The sequence below is a fragment of the Moschus berezovskii genome, chromosome 9 (genome assembly GCF_049115385.1).
Source record: "Moschus berezovskii isolate FMDL1 chromosome 9, NW_MosBer_1.0, whole genome shotgun sequence".
NCBI classification, from domain to species: domain Eukaryota; kingdom Metazoa; phylum Chordata; class Mammalia; order Artiodactyla; family Moschidae; genus Moschus; species Moschus berezovskii.
This window is the reverse complement of record NC_142468.1, coordinates 94151464-94172883: the sequence shown is the minus strand read 5'-3', so window position 1 is coordinate 94172883 and position 21420 is coordinate 94151464. Positions and strand designations below refer to the sequence as shown.

Here is a 21420-nt window from a genome sequence, read left to right as displayed (position 1 = left end):
CCCTCCCAATGCAAGGGGCTTGGTTTGATCCGTGGTCAGGGAACCCCATCCCACGTGCCGCAACTAAGAGTTTGTATGCCAAAACTGAAAGATCCTACGTACTGCAATGAAGATCGAAGTTCAAAGATTCCGCGTGCTGTAACTAAGACCTGGAGCAGCCAAATAAATAAAAATATTAAAAATAATACTTTAAAGAAGAAGCTGTGATAAAGACATTTTCAGATAAATAGATAATCTGATAATCTGCGGGAATTTATCACCATAATATATGTTCCAAGAGGAGAAATAATGAAAATTGTTTAGGTTAAAAGGAAATGACATCAGATGGTAAGTTGGGTGTATAGTAGAGGTTGGTAAATGTTTTTACAAAGAGTCAGATGATAACTATTTTAGGCTTTGTGGGTCATATGTCGTGTTGAAACAACTCAGTTCTGAAAGGAGTAATAGACAATACATAAATAAATGAGCATGGCTACATTCCAGTAAAATCTTATTATAGACACTGATATTTAAATTCCATATAATTTCCACATGTCACAAAAATACTCTTTCATTGATCTTTTTCCCTCAGTCATTTAAAAGTTAAAATCTCTTTTAGCTTACAGGCCATGCAAAAATAGGCAGTGGGTTTGATCTGTACTCTAGTTTACTGATTTGTGAATTATTATAAGGAATAAAGAAACCAGAAGTAATATATATGTATAAAAATATGACTATACATATTTTCTTTCCTTATCTAGTTCTTTTAAAAAGATATATGATTTTTTTAGGGTAAAAATTATGATATTGTTCTGGGGGTTTAAAATGTGTCCATCAATTTTTTGATACTCCTCCCTTCAAAAGGCACATGCAGTGCTTAGTGATTTCCTTCTAACAAATCAAATGTGGCAGAAGTGACAGTGTGTGTGACCTTTGAGATTTAGACATAAAAGGTATTGTGGCTCTTCCTCCTCCATTTCATTTCTGGTCTCCCACCTTCTCTCTACAATAATTAGTCTCTGAGATTTGCAGGGAGGAAATTAGACGAGGGGGAAGAAATTAGGGTTCCTACGAGCATGAGCGGCAACTCCCACAAAGATCAGGAGCCCTGGAAAGGGAAGAAATAAGATGCTGGGAAAAGAAAGAGTGAGGGAGGGTGTGATAAATGTTACTTCAATTTAAACCCATACTTCTGACCTTCTTGGGATATAAGAGACTGTAATATTCATGAACAAGATGAGGGACCAGCAATTTATAATTTTTATAATTTATTGTGTAATGCAATTAAAGTGGTTTGAAGAAAACCGATAGCTTTAAATCCTTAGAAAAGAAATAAGGTTAAAAATCAGTGATCTAAGCTTTTACTTTATGAAGCTACAACAAGAAGAGCATATTAAACCCAAAATAAGTAGAAGGAAGTAGAGAATAAGGAACTAAAACCACTGAATAGAAGGCCGACAGCATTAGAGAAAATCAGTGGAAACCAAAAGAGCAATTTTTGAAATTAATAAAGCTTGATTTCCAGTACTGATCAGTAGAACTTTCTGTGAGGATGAAAATGTTCTCCAGCTATGCTCTTCAAAACTGTAGCCATTAGCCACATATTGTTATTAATCACCTGAAGTTTTTTTAAAAAATTTAAAACTGAAATTTAATTAAATCAGTTTAAATTTGAATGGCCACATATAGCTGGTGGCTACTGTACCTGGATAGTGTAGTTCTAGCCATTCTGATCAAGAAATATGAGAGAAGACAAAAATACTGTTATTTGAAATGAACAAGACATTTATGTATGGTATAGACATCAAAAGATTGAGGAGAGAGAATGAATATTTATGGCAGTATATTCAGCTTCTTGGAGAAGGCAATGGCAAGCCACTCCAGTACTATTGCCTAGAAAATCCCATGGATGGAGGAGCCTGGTAGGCTGCAGTCCGTGGGGTCGCTAAGGGTCGGACACGACTGAGCGACTTCACTTTCACTTTTCACTTTCGACTTTCACACATTGGAGAAGGAAATGGCAACCCACTCCAGTGTTCTTGCCTGGAGAATCCCAGGGACGGGGGAGCCTGGTGGGCTTCCGTCTATGGGGTCACACAGAGTCGGACACGACTGAAGTGACTTAGCAGCAGCAGCAGCAGCATATTCAGCTTCTTAGATGAAATGGATAAATGCCTTGAATGTTAACAAGTTATCAAAATTGATCCAAGGAAAAATAGAGAATTTGTTTAGTCTTCTATCAGTGATTGGATTCATAAATAAAATCTTCCCACACATGGAAACAGAAAAGTCCAGACTCAAATACTTTGGATAACCAGTTTTATTTTAAAAACGTTTAAGGAAAGAATAATACCAGTTCTGCTCAGCTATTCCAGAAAACAAAGGAGCATGAATACTATACGAATCATATCATGAGGCCAGTATAATTACTCAAAATCCAAAATTAGACATTGTTACAAGAAAAGCTGGGTTGGATGAAGCACAAGCTGGAATCAAGATTACCAGGAGAAATATCAATAACCTCAGATATGGAGATGACACCACCCTTATGGCAGAAAGCGAAGAGGAACCAAAGAACCTCTTGATGAAAGTGAAAGAGGAGAGTGAAAAAGCTGGCTTAAAACTCAACAGTCAAAAATCTAAGATCATGGCATCCAAACCCATCACTTCATGGCAAATAGAATGTTTAAGAGAACTTCGATCCTTACCTTATATTATACATAAGCATTAACTTGAAATGGGTCACACAGCTCTTTGCAAAGAATAAAATATTAAATTTACAGAAGAAAACCTGAGAGAAGATCTTTGCAGTCTTGGGACTAAATTTATTAGATGGAACATAAGAGCATGAAGTATAAAAGAAAAAAAAAAACTGATATTATTGAAGTTCATCAAAATTGAAAACTTTCAAGATATTGTTAAAAGAAAAAGCATCTCACAGCCTGAGAAACAATATTCATAATAATTTATAATACATAGCTGATAATGGACTTGAAGATAAAATATGAAAAAACTGCAATAAGAGAAACAGTTCAGTTAAAAACGGTCAAGAGGTTTAAGCATACACTTAGAAAAGAAGGTATATGAATGATCCGTAGGCTTTTTAAAGATTGCCAGCTTTATTAGTCACTCAGTATATCTTCTTTGTTGGCAGATTTTCCTATACTTGACCAACTATATGCTTACAGTGAATATGTTTCACAATGTGTAAATTTTGCCACAATTTAAAAAATTAATTGCTTATCATGAAGCCTGACATAAATTGTAAATATGTAGAAGAGACTGTTTTTCATGGAATTAAGAATGTTAAAAATAAAAATACAGAAACTCCAGGAGATGTCTGCACCTTATACATAAGGGCTTCCTCCAGATCAGAGTGGGAACCAGCAGCCTGCTTGCCTAATATTGAGGAAGGCTCCAGTTCTTGGAAGACCTGAGGTTTGTGGCAGGGCACATAGATTATGACGTAGGGACCTTCACATTACTCTCAAAAGAGAGATGAGAAACAGCCTGGCATTTGGAGTTGGGCGGGACTAGGCCCAAATTCTGACTCTGCCGCTTAGCCCTTGTGTTACTGTGTGTGAAAGGTGTTTCTCAGAGCTTCAGTTTCCTTCTCTGAAAGGTAGTCCCTCTGCACAGGGGCAGTGCAAGACTCAAATGTGATAATAAATGCCAAAGCTCTTTGGCTATTGCCATATACAGAGACTTGCACTAACATAATTTAAAATATTCTAAAAATGTTATATGACTAGAATTCTTGTTTGAAAATGGTCGACAGAAACACGTACACGGTAAGCCAGTATATATTTTGATGAAGCCTGGAGGTATGTCAGGGAGCTGTTTTTATTGAGTTGGTAAAATATGGCTATTTATCAAATTTTGGAAATCAATATGGGTAAACAAACATGAAGGTCTGCCTTACAGACAACCACAGTAATAACAAAAATTGAAGTTTTGGGGGGAAGTGGGGCACTCTGCACTGTTCATGGAACCTTAGTTCCCTGATCAGGGGTTGAATCTTTGCCTTCCACAGCAAAAACTCAGAGTCCTAACTACTGGACCATCACGGATTTTCCTCAATCTTTATCTTTTAAAGTAGCATAAGAAACCTTCATCTATCAGGGAAAAATATGAGTTTGAAGAGTGAAATAAATATGAAACAAAATATGAGAAATAAGTACTATGATTTAAATTTAATAAAAGTATGAATAGATTTGCATCACAATTAGAGTCTCACAGTGGGTTTTTCAAAAAGTTTCAGTTCAGTTCAGTCGCTCAGTCGTGTCCGACTCTTTGTGACCCCGTGAATCACAGCACGCCAGGCCTCCCTGTCCATCACCAACTCCCGGAGTTCACTTAAATTCATGTCCATTGAGTCGGTGATGCCATCCAGCCATCTCATTCTTTGTCATCCCCTTCTCCTCCCACCCCCAATCCCTCCCAGCATCAGAGTCTTTTCCAGTGAGTCAACTCTTCGCATGAGGTGGTCAAAGTATTGGAGCTTCAGCTTTAGCATCAGTCCTTCCAAAAAGTTTAAATGATGTCATAAAAGAAACGTGCACAAAGGAAACACCCTATTGCAAGGGTGTTTACCCTATTTACAAGGAAGTACTCCATAAAAGGGAAGAAAATTCCCTGTGAGCAGTTTACAGTTTAAGAAGAATTTAAGAACATGAATCCAGGAAAGCAGTAGCACAAATTTAAGACTATGAAATAATCAGAATGTTATTGAAACAGGTTTTGAGCTAAAAGCAGAGGCATAAATCAACAACTATGTGATCTCAGTAAATAGAGGAAACGTAACTGAAAATTGCATTAGTAGTATTAAGGAAAGGCCTGAGATGATTATGTGTCAATATCCTGGAGAAAAGTATGGGTATGGAGAATAGAAAATGATAATTTGTCTTAAGGATAATTGGTATCCTTGACTTAGGAACTGAATAAGTAAACTGAAATCAATGCTTTCAAGTATATAAGAAAATAAGGTTGTTCAAAGTTCTAACTGAATTTGTTGATCCCAAGACATACGTTTTCCAGTAACAGTTTTTATATGGGTGTATGATGTTATATCGGAGAAGGCAATGGCAAGCCACTCCAGTACTATTGCCTAGAAAATCCCATGGATGGAGGAGCCTGGTAGGCTGCAGTCCGTGGGGTCGCTAAGGGTCGGACACGACTGAGCGACTTCACTTTCACTTTTCACTTTCCACTTTCACACATTGGAGAAGGAAATGGCAACCCACTCCAGTGTTCTTGCCTGGAGAATCCCAGGGACGGGGGAGCCTGGTGGGCTTCCGTCTATGGGGTCACACAGAGTCGGACACGACTGAAGTGACTTAGCAGCAGCAGCAGCAGCATGATGTTGTATGTCTTCAGTTCTCCTGGGTATATACTTAGTAGTGGAATTTCTGGGTCAAATGGTAACTCTGTTTAAGTTTTTCTTGAACTGCTAGCTGTTTTCCAAAGTAACTGTGTCATTTCACATTCAGCAGTGTATACATGAAGGACTTACCAGGTGGTGCAGTGGTGGAGTCCACCTAGCAGTGCAGGAGACACAGGAGATGTGGGTTCGGTCCCAGGATGGGGAAGATTCCCCTGGAGGAGGAAATGGCAACCCACTGCAGTTATCTTGCCTGGAGAATCCCATGGACAGAGGAGCCTGGTGGGCTACAGTCCGTGGGGTCACAAAGAGTCAGATGATTGAGCATGCAGCACATGAGTATATGCTTGGTTCCAGTTTTTACATGTCCTTGCCAACATTTATCTGTCGTTTTTATTATAGTCATGCTAGGGGGTGTGATGGAGAAGGAAATGGCAACCCACTCCAGTATTCTTGTCTAGAAAATCCTATGGATAGAGGACCCTGGTGATCTCCATGGGGTTGCAAAGAGTCGGACACGACTGAAGTGACTTACTTAGCATGCATGTACAGGGAGTGTGAAGTACAATCTCGTTTTAATTTCATTTCTCTGGTGACTCATCATGTTGAACATCTTTTTATGTACTTATTAGCCGTTTGCTTTTCATCTTTGGATAAATACCTGTTCATATCCTTTGTTCTTTTTAAAATTGGGTTGTCTTAATATTCAGTTGCAAAGTTCTTTTAATACTCTAGATTCAAGTTTCTCATCAGATATTTGATTTGCCATTTTCTACCATTCTATGGGTTGCCTTTTCACTTTCTTGATATAGAATCCTTTGAAACTCCAAAGTTTTAGATTTTGATAATTTATTGTTTATCAGTTTGTCTTTCTGGTTGCTTATTCTTTTGATGACATAGCTGTAGAACTACTGCCTAATCCAAGGTCAGAAATATTTACTCCCATGTGTTAAGAGTTTTGTACTTTCACCATTTATATTTTGGTCTTTGATCCAAGTTCATTCTTGGGTTTTTTTTTGATGTGGACAGTTTTAGAAGTCTTTGTTACAGTATTGCTTCTGTTGTTTATGTTTTGAATTTTTGGCTATGCGGCATGTGGGATCTTAGCTTCCCAACAAGGGATCAAACTTCTGCATTGGAAGGCAAAGTCTTAACCACTGGATCACCAACTTCATTCTTTTCCGTGTGGTTATCTAGTTTTCTCAGTTTTTGTTGAAACATTATTCTTTTCTCATTAAATTGTCTTGGCACCTTTGTCAAGTTTCTTTTGATCATAAATATAAAGGTTTATTTCTGTACTCTCAGTTCCTTTCCATTGATCTGTTTGTCTGTCTTTATACTGGAACCATACTGTCTCAGTTACTATATAGTAAGTTTTGCATTCAGAAAGTATGAGTCCTCCACTGTGTTCTCTTTTTTCAACATTAGTTTTGCTGTTTTGGCCATTTGCATTTCCATATCAATTTAGGGTCAGGTTATTCATTTTAGTAAAAAAAAAAAAACAGCTGGAATTTTAATAGAGATTGCATTGATCTGTAAATGAATTCGGGAACATTGCCATCTTAAAATAGTATTAAGTTTTCCAGTCCATGAGCACAGGCGGCTTTCCATTTATTTAGGTTTCCCTTTTAAATTATTTTTTAAGATACTTTGTAGTTTTTCAGTAGATATTTTATATTTTTTTGTTCAACTTATTCCTTTTATATTATTTTAATGCTATTATTAATGGAATTGTTTTCTTAATTTCATTTCCAATTGTTTGTTTCTATTGTATAGAAACAAAGTGGATTTTTGAATAATGATCTTATATCTTGTAATTTTGCTGAACTTATTTAATAATAGTCCTAATATTGTTTTGTGAATTTCTTAGTATTTTCCACATACAAGATTTTTATCTTAAGTAGAAATAGTTTTACTATTTTATATATAGTAATGTCTGTCGCTTAACCCTATATCCCTGTTGTGTCCCTTCCATCTTCCCTCTCCTCTTTGGTAACTACAAGTTTGTTTCCTGTATCTGTGAGTCTGTTGCTGTTTTGCATATACACTCATTTGTATTTTTTTTTAGATTCCACATATAAGTCATATATAGTATTTGTATTTCTTTGTCTGACTTACTTCACTAAGCATAATATTTTCTAGGTCTCTCCACTGCTGCAAATGGTAGTATTTTATTTTTTTTAGTATCTGAGTAATATGCCTATGTGTGTGCGTGTGTGTGTGCGTGTGTACATACACATACGCCACATCTTCTTATGCCAGTTGTTGGCTGATGGGCACATGGGTAGCTTCCATTACTTAGCTGTTATAAACAGGTCTGCTGTGAACATTGAGTGCATGTGTCTTTTCAAATTAGCATTTTCTTTTTTCCAGATGTGTATCCAGGAGTGGAATTGCTTGATCATGTAGTAGTTCCATTTCAGTTTTTTGAGAAACCTCCATACTGTTTTCACAGTGGCTGCACCAGTTTATATCCCCATCAGTAGTATATGAGCACTTCCTTTCTCCACAACCGTGCCAGCACTTACAATTTGTGTTTTTTAATGATAGCCTTTCTGACTGGTGTGATGTCTCATTTTGGTTTTGATTTGCATTTCCCTGGTGATTAATGAAGTTGAGCATCTTTTTATGTGCTTGTGAGCCATCTGTGCATCTTCTTTGGGAAAAATGTCTATTCAAATCTTCTGCTTATTTTTTAAATTACAGTTTTTGTTTAAAAAATTGTTACTTCTGAGGAAGCAATTCATCATGTTTGATTCTCAGTGTGTTTATAAGATTAATTGATTTCTAAAATCTACAATTCATGTCAGCAATATACTGTTGCTGAAAAGTGATGCAAATTAAGAATTTTTTGAACACTAAATGATTAAATATTGAATATTAAAATAAGAAAAGAACTTGTACACTTTTAGGCCTTCTGCCCAGTTACCCTTGGATTTCCTAAAAATATTTAAATGAGAGAAGAATTTAAAGAATTTATTATTAAATTCCCTAACTGGTTTTTTTGTTGACTAAGATTTGTAAGTAACAGTCATGGGACTTGGTTCATATTTTTATTTAGATGTTTCTGATATCGCTTCTCAGCCTTTTGGCTAAGATCAGGTGTAGATGTTTCTGATGTGTTTAGCAGTATTTGCTACTTAATTATATTAATTTCATTTGCTCTTTAAAAAACTGTTTAGTCTCTGGTAGCACTGATTGAAAATGTTTGCTTTCTATACACTAGGTATAACTCGGAAAAATCCAAGAACACCTCTTTCTGATCTCCAGGGCATGAATACTCTGAATGAAAAAAACCAACAGTAAGTATGTTTGGTTTATGTTTTCAAGGAAGTACAGAAGAAATAGCTCTAATTCTTAGTAATAATACTTCTGGGGCTTTAAAAATATGAAGAAAATCAGACCTTTTAAAAAACCTTCTTAAAACTTTTATAAAGGGTGTAATAAGGTTAGAGTTGACAATAGGGTATATTACCTAAGATTGCTTCTGGTAAAATGGTTGTGCAATTTAAAAAAGTTTCTCTAGAATGATTAAAAATGAGTTCATATGTTTTCATTTCTGAGACTTTTCTGGCATTTTATGTCTTTTGCAAAAGTAATGGGTTTTCTGCTTCTTTCCATGGAGAAGCCTTACTGGTAAGTAATAACTGAGTAATATGATTTATATCAAACCATCTGAAACCTTTTCTTTTTCTTTTCTTTAAACTTTTGCCACATTTAAATACTCCAATACCTTTTCTTGATGAATGTGGTAACCACAGCTTACCTTTTACATTTTCAATGAAGAATTCTTGAGTAAAATTTGAAAGTAACAAGTACAAGTAATTTTCTGAGTTTGTAAATAAAACTCCTGTTTCCTTTGCACATACTATTTTATAAAGATTGTACTTTAAATGAGCAAAAGAACATTGTTTAGTATCTAAAGTTTTCTGTGTACATTTTGAACATCAAGAGAATTGAGCTTCTTAGTGCCCTGGTAAGACACTAAAATTAGGATGATCTATTTAGAATTTAGAATTAATTTGTCAGGTTTTTCATTTTGAGTTACTATGTCTTCTAATGTATAGTGTCACTTTTCTGCTCCACACTTTTTTACAACTCTTTATTGCTTATTACAAGAAGTCTTGGTTCATTATTTTAACCTACAAGAACTTTCACAGCCCAAGTATCTGACCTCAACTCTACTTATCTTTAATGCCAGCAAATTGAATGATTGAATGACTTACTGTCTTTGTAGTGTATGTATGACAGTTGGCTGCTGACAAAAATCACCATTATATGTGCATGTTAGATTTTACTCAAGAACAAATGAAATCATTAATCTGGTGATCCTATGTACCTTTATTTCAATATACTGGCAGTGTTCTTACCCTGGTCATTAGAGATCCCTAACTTAAGGATCTCGTTTTCTTGATTTGCATAAAAAAAGGAACTGTGACTTGTTGCATTTCCCAAAGCAATTTAATGGTTATAAATTTCCTAATTTGTAGATTTTCTTTCTTTCTTTCTTTCTTTCTTTCTTTGTTTTGACTGCTGTGTGTGGCTTGTGGGACCTTAATTCCCCGACCAGGGACTGAACCTGGGCTGCCACAGTGAAAGTGCCATATCCTAACCACTGGACCACCAGGGAATTCCCAAGTTTGTGTTTTTTTGTACTGCTTTCAATTTTGGATGTCTGAGGTGATCTGTATGGGCTTCTGTTTTTATACATTAGTTGAAATAGTCTGATATTTTGGTTTAAGATTAATTAGTCTGGGTTCAAGTGGCTAACTGAATTTAGGGACTCATGGAAAGACAATCTGATTTTGTAATGATGTGTGTATAAGCTCATTTCTGAGACCCTTCTTCACAGAGAAATTGATCACACTAGCTTGATTCTTTTCCTTTGCATACAGTAAAGATATTTGGTACTGAAGTAATGTTATCAGTATAAGGCCAGCTAGCAGCCTTAACAGTAGATCCTTCCAACTCATATTTGTTGTATTGTTGAGTTTATTTTAGACATATTTTAGAGAAAGTTGGTGAGAAGATGGAGAGGATAGAAAAACAGATACTTAGAAAATCAAATGAGTTGAAATTATTAGCTTGTATATACTAAGTAGAGGTTTTGGGACCTTACCTATGGAATATTCCTAATTAGTCATAAATGAAAGAGTGGAACAATCAGTTTGGTGGTGATCTAGGACTAAGAATTGAGGTAGTCTTTGTAAAACAAGGAAATGCAAATTTAAATCTGTTTTTAGCTGTGTACATTTTCCTGGAGTGAGAGAGAAAGGCTTCATTACCTTCCCACTAGTGATGGATAAAGGTTCTAGTTTCTCCACATCCTTGTTGTTTTGTTATTGCCTCTCTTAACGGGATTAAAGTAGTATCTCCTTGTAGTTTTGGTTTGTATTTCCCTAATACCTAATCATGTTCAGCATCTTTTTATGTGCTTATTGGTGATATGTATATCTTTTTTGATGATACATATATCTTGTTTGAGCAAATGTCTACTTCGCCCATAAAATTTTTTTTGTTATGTATTCTTCTTTCCATATGTATAAATATAATTGTCTTAAACAAAACCGCATCATGCAGCAATACTTTATTTAGATTTAATAATATATGCAGACAGTTTTTTATGCCATTAAATAACTATTCTATAACATGATTTTTGATGACCTTATAGACTCCCATTGGTGTGGTTATGATATGATTTCTTCATTTATTTCCAATTGTTGGCTATTTAGGTTGTTTCTAATTTTTTGGTATTGACGAAATTTTTTATAGATAAAGTTTTTCACGTTTGATTATTTTCTGTTGTTCTTCATTAGAAACTTGACCAGGAGGATAGAACAAAGCTATTAAAAAAGATTTTGAAGATATTGTCCTGGCTCTCTAAGAAATGGTATAATTTAAGTAAAGAACTAATGGGAAAATAAATATTTTAAGGTTCTATTCCATTTTTAAATAGTTTCAAAAATAGTACAAAGGAAATACAGTTTATAGAGTCCTATGTACTCCTTATTCAGTTTTCCTTAAAAGAATCTTATATAGCAGTAGTACATTATCAAAACCAGGAAAATTACGTTGTTTCATTAATATTAACTAGACTATAGTTTTCACCATTTAAAATAAATCTGTGTTTGTATATATGTAGTTTCTTTGCAGTTTTATCTCCCTGGTGGCTCAGTGGTAAAGAATCCACCTGCCAATGCAGAAAACACAGGTTCAATCCCTGGGTCGGGACGATCCCCTAGAGAAGGAAATAGCAACCCACTCCAGTATTCTTGCCTGGCAAATCCCATGACAGGAGCCTGGTGGGCTATACTCCATGGGGTCACAGTAGAGTCAGACACAACTTAGTGAGTAAACAACAGCAACATAGATTTGTGTAACCAGCACCACAGTCAGAATGCGGAACTCCTTCATCATCATAAAATAATTTATTCGTACTGCTTATTTGTATTCTTCTTTTTCTTCCATGTCCCTTTCCTGTCTCTATCAAACACTAACCTGTTCTTCGTTTCTATAGTTTTATTGTTTTGATAATGTTATATACATCAGATTTTATGGTATGAAACTGTCCTCTGCCTTCTTAGTAGGTTCAATGGCTATAGGCCTGTAAATTAAACTAATGAAAGACAGTTAACAGAGAAAAAAGCAAACAGTTTTTATTTCTATTTTATGTACATTGAATATTCTCAGAAAAGAAGTGAAACTCAAAGAAGTGGTTACCCTCGGGCTAATATATACTTTTTAAAGGATAGGGATTTGGGACCTGAAAAAAAGACAAAAGAAATGACAGTATCTTATAATACATTATATTATTTACTGATTGTTAAATGGTACGTATAGCTATATGGTGTGCTCATCATGTACTTTTGAATGTGAATGTGGTAGAATCCTAGAAATATTTGGTTCTGAGAGACTAAAAGATTAGCCCAAATTGGTCAATAATGTCTTTGCTAAAACCATTTTCTGCTGGTTTAGCATTTTTTCTAAATTTTAACTTTAGTGTTTAAAGCTTTGTTGTACTTTTTAAGTAGTTTAACTTCAGTGTTTAAAGCCTTGTTTTACTTCTGAAAGAAATTCCTGGAGTGTTAGAGATGTCTCAATTAAGGAAATTGTACTGTATTTAATTTTTACAGTGAAACATTTGATTTTGCCTGGAATGGCAGAACTGGGATTCGCCAGAGTAAACTATCAAGTAACACCTCCTTGCTTGATAAAGATGGGATATTCGCTAATTCAGCTAGCAGCAAACTCTTGGAGAGAGCCCATGGGATTCTCACGTTAGTATTGACCAACAATATGGCTTGCCTTTTTTATAACTGATTTAAAATTTATGGCTAAAAAAGAAGAGAGGTAATTGTGAAGCATTATTTTCATGAGTAGAATTTTAAGTGAAACAAGATTGGAAAGCAGTCAGAATTTAGAACTGTGACAGTCTCATGTATTATAAAGCTGGTATTTGTTAATTTGTTTTCATCTTACTAGGAGATCATGACTGAATATACTTATGGAGATGATTCTTTATTGCTCTTTAACAGACTCTGCATACAGAGAGAGCAAATACTCTTAGCTTTTTTTTTTAGGATTCCTAGTTTTTAACTGCAGTTGCCCTTTAATTCTGACAGTCTTAACAAATTGGACAGGTAAATCTCTTATAAAATGGTGAATGGGACCACATACGGTTGGCCATTCAACACTGCATGGGTTAGAGGTGCCAACCTTCTGCACAGTGGAAACTTTACATGTTTCTTATAGTCAGCCCTCCATATCCACTGCCCCTCCATATCTGTGATTCCACATCCACAGACTCAGCCAATCTCAGATCAAGTAGTACTGTTGTAGTTCATGTTGAAAGAATTCCATGTGTAACTGGACCCTTACAGTCTAAACTTGTGTTGTTCAAGGGGCACCTGTGTGATGATACATAATACTTGCCAAAACCTGCTGCTTCTCCTTATCTGATATAGAACTGGTTTCAGGATATTGGTATTAACCATGCATGGTGGACCAGTAAAGAGTTCTTACCTACCTATATCAATATATTTAAAACACTTCCAAAGCATATTTTTTGACCATTAGCTAGAAGTGTGACTGGATTATGTTTCTTAATCCCTCAGTCATTTCTTAACAGTGTTAATAGGCTCAATTTATATGTCCTGCTACATTCCAGAATTGTGAATAAACTCATTTAATCCTCATAACAACTCTGTGAGGTTGATAGTATTATCATTCTTACATTGTCTTACATTATCATTTTTATACTGTTACATAATGAAACCAAGTTTTAAAGAGATTAAAATCATACCTTGTAGGTGATAGAGCTCAGATTCTACAAACCCGGGTCTCCCTGATTCCCCAGCCCATGTTCATAAGCACTGGGTTTTATTCCTTTTTTGTAGCCATTAAAAAAGCAAAAGGTTTGATTGAAGTGTGGTATTGAATTATGAATAAGGAATAAAAGGGCAGAGCAGAATTTTTAGTTTCTGAAAATGGAAGATCATAAGTCTTAATGAAAAGTACATTTTAATAATTCATGAAATTAGGCATCTTTTTAAGTTTAAAATGACAGAAACAAAGCCTCTGTAGGTTAAGAATGCAGAGCCCTGTTAGGGTCCAAAAGAAAATGAAACTTGAGCTTTGAATCTACATCATGTTACTGATCATCAAGCTCAATCTGTTTGTACCTGTATTATGGAGCAGGCATGTCTTTACTTTGCTTATCCTTCCTTCCCAAAGGTGCCTGCTTAGTTGAATTAGACAGTGTTTTCATTTAAAGGACCTATAACTTGGAAGTGGGTATATAATGTTCTTTTTGTAGAGAACTTGAAATTCATCTTTCCAATGTTTTTTTTTTTTTCTTCTAATGTAAGATTTGTCTCTATAGGAGAAACAAAAATTTCAAATCCAAACCTGGGCTTCCAAAGGTGAGTATTGTGAAAATATTTTTTCCTTTGTGCCTCACTTCATGATTGTTTTTTTTTATTATTCATGCAAACAATCTTTAGAAATCGTAAACAAGAAAAGTTGTACCCAAAATATAGATTAATTGTGTATATTCAGTTAAAACCATTTTAGAAATAATGCTGGATGTTATTATGAAATGGCAAAGCTTAATGCTAGTAAATATTTGTGGTATATCTCACTTTCTAGTGTTTGAAAAGCTTCTGAATATAAATGTAAATTTTTGTTGAGTAATTGCCTCTGCATAGATTTTTTCATTTCTCCTTAAATCAGGTTGAGGAGACATTCTGAATTTTATCTAATTAAAATTTTTTTTTTAAATTTTATCTGATTTAAAAATAATTTCTGTCATCATCATTAACATTAGTTAGCCTGGTTTTTCTGTAAAGGTCCAGTTAGACTTGGCAGGCTCATCTGGTCTGGGTTATAACTACTTGGCTCTGCTGTCATAGCACAAATGCAGCTGTAGACAATATGTAACTGAATGACTGTGACTGTATTCCAATAAAACTTTATTTATGGATACTGAAACTTGAATTTCATATAATTTTTTTCAACCATAGAAATCTTATAAAAGCAATGGGCAGAATTTGGCCCAGGACTTGTAATTTGCTTACTCTAATCTGCATGCCAAATGTTTATTCTATTTACTAAAGAAAAATCTTAGAGTTTTTCTTTCTCTTGTGCCCTTCCGAAAGAGTCCTGTCATTAACTTTGTTAATGAACATAATTAAAAAATTTTAAGAGAACTGAAAAAGAGCTGTTTATTCTCAAAATTCTCTAGTTTAAGAAACAAGAAAATGAATCTCTAATTTTTCCTGCTACTTAAGTCGCCTTATATTTCCAAAGAAAATTGAATGCATTGCTGATGTGGTTTGTAGTAGTGGCAAATGTGTTTTAAACCACAAAGAAAATTTACTGAGTGGTTTGTCATTATGTTCTTATCATGAAAAATTTTATGTAGAGAGGAGAGGAGACCATATTCTTTGTCAAATATTTGTTATTGTTCATTCGTCTTTCTTTTTTTCCCTTCACTGTCTCATTAGCCTTTTAGTATTTTGAATGCCACCTGTGGATCTAGTGTTTGCCCTGTTCTTTTCATTCTCTTCAGATGGATAACTTCTTTTTTTTAATTGAAGTGTAGTTGATTTAAAATGTTGTATTAATTTCTGCTGTACAGCAAAGTGACTCCTTGTATCTATATATACATTGTTTTGTAACTTCTTAAACTTCATATGATAGCCAACAAGAATATGTTAGATACATCTGAAGTCAATAATTCCATTTAGTTATCAATCACAGAAATCCCATCTATTTCTCAATTTTTAAAAATTAAATGTAGCTAATTTTTTGTTTATTTTAGTGTCTTGTGTATGTCAAGTACATATATTTAATATTAGAGAGGCAACATAGTCTATGAGAGTATAGACCTTGGAGTGACCTACATTCAAATGATGGATCTGTTGTTACTTGCTCTCTAATCTTTTTAGTAAATTCTCTAACTTGTCTTAACTTCTGTCTCTTCATTTGTAATGTGGGAGAGGATATATGTTAGGATGAAATACGTATATTTGGTATGTGCATGATTATTGTTGTTGTTGCTAAGTCGTGTCCAACTCTTCTGTGACCCCATGGACTGTAGCGTACCAGGCTCCTCTGTCCATGGGATTTCCCAGGCAAGAATCCTGGAGTGGGGAAAAAAAAAAAAGGAATCCTGGAGTAGGTTGCCATTTCCTACTCCAGAGGATCTTCCTGGCCTAGGGATCAAACCTCCATCTCCTGCATTTGCAGCAGGTGTTCACCACAGAGCCACCAGGGCAGCCCATGTGCATGATTAGTATTCAGTAAATAATTATTTTTTTAATATTTTCTACCAAAATGTTAGTGTTGAATTTGTGGCTTATATGTGTACATACATATATGTATAAATGTAGTTTGTTTAGTAACATCACTCTTCATCTTAGTTTCCTACCCTTATTTAAATATACCTTATTTTTTCTAATTATGCTTAGTGAATGTTTTGCTTGTTTCTTTCAGTACAGTTCAAACCAAGACCAAATAAAATTTTATATTTATAAAATTAAATTGGCAGATCCTAGATCCTCATTGACCATGGTCATTTCTGACTAAGATATTTCTGTTGCATTAAGTTAGTTTTATACGTGGTGTGGAAGGAAGCAGCAGCAATGCAGATAACCTAAACTTTTTTTCCCTTTTGCTCTTTTGTGAAATCTGAAACTGCTTTCTTACCTTGAGTGCAAATCATTAATGTACATATTCCTAGAACTTTTACTGCTACTGGAAATAAGATTCAGTCACTTGTATTAAGGGCACCTCTAGCATCTCATTTTATTGATAAAGGCAGGGTTTAGAATGCTTTTTTTTTTTTTTTTTTTTACAATTTTGAATAAACACAGGCAAATATTAAACACATGTAACCTCCAACAGCCCTTAGCCCGCTGTTAATATAGTTCTGTTTTGATAGTACTTTTTTCTTCTAGAGAGTACTTTCCCTCTCATACATTGAAACCATCAATCACTTCTAATAAATATATCTTTATAATTTGATCTGTCTTTAAATTTCTAGTCTTTTACCCGCAGTTCCACTGTTGTACATTTCTACTGTGACATCCTGCTCATATCTCAGACTTGACGCCGTAAGAGATTTTGCTGTGTCACTTCCCTACTAAATTTTGTAGTCACTCAGGCTCAAACCTTGAAGATAAGTTTATTATCCATTTTAGTTCTCTTTAACAGAATGAGCAATATCTTCTTAGTCTTTGTATCTACAGCACCTTGCACAGCAGGTAGTAAATAATTGTTTAAAAAAGAAAGAATTGAATAATCTGAATAAACTAAACAATGAAGATGGAGTTAAGAAAGGAATAAAGTAGATAATGAACAGAAGACCTAAGAAAGGAATTAAATCCGTATCTGTTTTCTGCTAGATCTTGGACCTGCATTTCAGTCCTCGTCACATCATGCTGGGCTATTGAAGCTGTCCCTTAACTGGTTTTCTCTTTTTCTTGCCTTCTTAGCCTCCTGTCCACTGCCTTGTTCTGCTCTGCCTTATATCTTCATTCTTCCTTGAACTGTTTTATCTTCATAAATTGGAATAACCGTGAGATTATAATTTTTTTTTAATGTCCTTATAGTCTGTTTCCTTGTACTTGAATGCAGTGTGTTCTGACCACTGAGAACAGAACCGGATCTGTAGTAATCACTGAATATTTCTTGATAAATCTAATCATGATGAGTTTCATGGGCAGAAGTCTGAGGAAACATTGTTCAAAAATCATTACTTGTTAACCATTCTTTCATTCATCCAGCTAATATTTATTGAGTTTGCAGAACCAGGGGCTTCCCTGGTGGCTCAGATGGTAAAGAATCTGCCTGCAATGCAGGAGATTGAACCCAACCCTGGGTTCAGTCCCTGAGTTGGGAAGATCCCCTGGAGAAGGGAACAGCTTCCCACTCCAGTATTCTGGCCTGGAGCATCTCTATGGACAGCAGAGCCTGGTGGACTACATTCTGTGGGGTTGCAAGGAGTCAGACACGACTGAGCAACTGAGCACGGCACATGCAGAACCAGACACTGATTTAGACATTGTTAGGGCAGGGATAGAGAGTCTAGTCCAAGAACTCTTGCTCTCTTTCGCTTTCAGAGAAAGAGAAAAACAATAAAATATTTAAATGATATTATATGCAGAGAGGAAGATGAAATGACATATTATTAGCATATAGGTGGGCTACTTTTGGGGTATGCAAGTAATAACTATGAAAAAGTTTGGGTATTTAAGCTGTAAGTTGAATACTAAGAAAAATCAGCACATGTAAAGGTCTAATATTCCAAACAAATGAAAAAATTGAAAAGATCTGGAGATAAGAATGAATGTGGATTTTTTGTTTTGGGTTTTTTGTTTGTTTGACTTTTCCAATTAAATTCCATGAAAGGAAGGATTTACAACTTAAGTAAAAACTTTGAAAATTCAACACACACATACCATTATATATTTATGTAAATATATTATTGTTTTGTGTGACTGTTTTTGGTCAAGAGTGTTTGCAGATATTTTTCAATGTCATATTATAGGTTTATAGTATTTTTAGGAGCTGTACAGTGTTCAGTTGTGTGGATGAACTTCATGAAAAAATTTTCATATAGTTATCTCTAGTCAGAATTTTTCACTGTATTTTTGAAGTATATTGTCAGAAATTATATTCGATCTCTCCTTAGATAAGTACCTAGACATGAAATTGCTTAATATCAGGAAGGCTATAAGGATTTTCATTCCTAAGAACAATACATAAATATGCCTGTTTTATGTATACTGGATTTTATCAGTCTTTATATGTTTGCCAGTTGAATGTGCAGTAAATCTTAAAGAAAATGTATGTTTCTTTGATTAAAGCATGGTTGGTTGTCATTATGTTACTTGTATATTTTAAGAATTGCCTATTGCAGTTTTCTGCTCGTTTATGATCATGGGGCATGTTCTTTTAAGCATTTTTTTTTTTACCGTTCTTATATATAGATTATAAGTGCTTGTTGGAAATTTTTTTTTCCTTAGGTAGAATTGTTTAAATGTATATTATATTACCACTTGGAAGTTTTTATTTTTTGATGTTTATATTGTCAAAATTAATACTGTTTAGTTATGGGGTCGCACAGAGTTGGACACGACTGAAGTGACTTAGCAGCAGCAGCAGCAGTCTTCTATATTTATCATGCTTTTAACTCAAATCTCTGCTTCTCATACAAGGAAATTTTTTCTGCTTTGTAAATAACATAAGGTTGTGCATCTGTATAGATACATTCTTTCCATTGACAAACTCACTGCCGTAAATTAGTAGGATTTTCAAAATTGATTAGTGATTGGCTAAAAGAAGCTCTAAAATCCTTTATTAATCCCTGTTTTATATTCTTTACTTGCTCTGTGTGTAACTCCTATCTTCTTAAGATTAATAATTAGGACTTCAGGATGCAGGTTGATAAGCTATTTTTTTTCCTGTTTGTGTGTTCCTGGCTTACTTACTGTATAGTCTAGGTATTGTATTTAATTTATTGTCTCTATAAGTCAAGATTTGATTACAAGTTACTAATCACTATGGATATGTTTAAGTAGTAAAAGAAGAAGATACTGCTCCTTGGTGTCCAGCTCTTTGCGACCCCATGAGTTGTAGCCCACCAGGCTTCTCTGGGCATGGAATTCTCTAGGCAAGAATACTGGAGTGGGTAGCCCTTCCCTTCTCCAGGGGATCTTCCTGACCTAGGGAGTGAATCTGGATCTTTTGCATTGAAGGTGGATTCTTTACCATCTGAGCCACCAGGGAAGCCCCCCTTTTAAGTATAAAGGGTCTTAATTCAAAGAGGTGCTTACAGAAATCGTCAGAAGTTACAGAGCAGAACTGACCTCAGCTGTACTCCAAAAGCTAGAAAATGAGGAAGCTGCGATCATTGCACCTGCTTCCAGGCTCATGAAGAAGCTGTTATAATTATTGTCTTCCGTACTAAGGTGCTTTTACTAGAGTTGCGGTGACAACACAGATGCCCTGCCTGCTGCCTCTCAACACTCTCAAAAGTAATGCCTGGACACTGGGGCCACAGAAAGCTGAAGTACTTTTGTATACATGTTTACCAGCAGAAAGAAGCTAGTAGCCAAACCCTCTGCCTTGGTTCAGTCAGTTCAGTTCAGTCACTCAGTCGTGTCCGACTCTTTGCAGCCCCATGGACTGCAGCACACTAGGCCACCCTGTCCATCTCCAACGCCAGAGTTTACTGAAACTCATATCCATTGAGTTGGTGATGCCGTCCAGCCATCCCACCCTCTCTCGTCCCCTTCTGCTCCTGCCTTCAATCTTTCCCAGCATCACGGTCTTTTCCAGTGAGTCAGTTCTTCACATGAGGTGACCAAAGTATTGGAGTTTCAGCTTCAACATCAGTCATTCCAATGAATATTGAGGACTGATTTCCTTTAGGATGGACTGGTTGGAACTCCTTGCAGTCCAAGGGACTCTCAAGAGTCTTCTCCAATACCACAGTTCAGAGGCATCAATTCTTCAGGGCTCAACTTTCTTTATAGTCCAACTCTCACATCCATACATGACTACTGGAAAAACCATAGACTAGATGGACATTTATTGGAAAAGTAATGTCTCTGCTCTTTAACATGCTGTCCAGGTTGATCATAACTTTTCTTCCAAGGAGTCAGCATCTTTTAATTTCACGGCTGCAGTCACCATCTGCAGTGATTTTGGAGCCCAAAAAGTAAAAGTTTAAGTGATGGGACCGGATGCCATGATCTTAGTTTTCTGAATGTTGAGTTTTAAGCCAACTTTTTTACTCTCCTTTTTCACTTTCATCAAGAGACTCTTTAGTTCTTCTTCGCCTTCTGCCATAAGGGTGGTTTCATCTGCATATCTGAGGTTATTGATATTTCTCCTGGCAATCTTGATTGCATCTTGTGCTTCCTCCAGCCCAGCATTTCTCATCATGTACTCTGCATGTAAGTTAAATAAGCACGGTGACAATATACAACCTTGACATACTCCTTTCCCTATTTGGAACCAGTCAGTTGTTCCATGTCCAGTCTAACTGTTGCTTCCTGACCTGCATACAGATTCTCAAGAGGAAGGTCAGGTGGTCTGGTATTCCCATCTCTTTAAGAATTTTCCATAGTTTGTTGTGGTCCACACAGTCAAAGGCTTTGGCATAGTCAATAAAGCAGAAATAGATGTTTTTCTGGAACTCTCTTGCTTTTTCAAGGCTCCAACAGATGTTGGCAATTTGATCTCTGGTTCCTCTGCCTTTTCTATCCAGCTTGAACATCTGGAAGTTCACAGTTCATGTACTGTTGAAGTCTGGTTTGGAGAAATTTGAGCATTACTTTACTAGCGTGTAAGATGAGTCCAAAAATGCAGTAGTTTGAGCATTCTTTGGCATTGCCTTTCTTTGGGATTGCAGTGAAAACTGACCTTTTCCACTCCTGTGACTACTGCTGAGTTTTCCAAATTTGCTGGCATATTGAGTTTCGCAGCATCATCTTTTAGGATTTGAAATAGCTCAACTGGAATTCCGTCACCTCCACTAGCTTTGTTCCTAG

The 21420-nt window shown here is 35.4% G+C and overlaps 1 protein-coding gene and 1 pseudogene across 8 annotated transcripts in view; both read left to right on the top strand.

Moving 5' to 3' along the window:
- MYO9A (myosin IXA) overlaps positions 1 to 21420 on the top strand; it is a 244476-nt gene that overhangs the window by 140687 nt on the left and 82369 nt on the right. For all 8 annotated transcript variants that reach the window (XM_088839960.1, XM_088839959.1, XM_088839961.1 and 5 more), the window contains 3 exons: positions 8586 to 8661; positions 12493 to 12636; positions 14241 to 14280. In XM_088839960.1, the coding sequence (XP_088696086.1) occupies positions 8586 to 8661; positions 12493 to 12636; positions 14241 to 14280 (260 nt within the window). The remainder of the gene's footprint in view (positions 1 to 8585; positions 8662 to 12492; positions 12637 to 14240; positions 14281 to 21420) is intronic.
- LOC148776617 (U2 spliceosomal RNA) lies at positions 8432 to 8606 on the top strand (annotated as a pseudogene).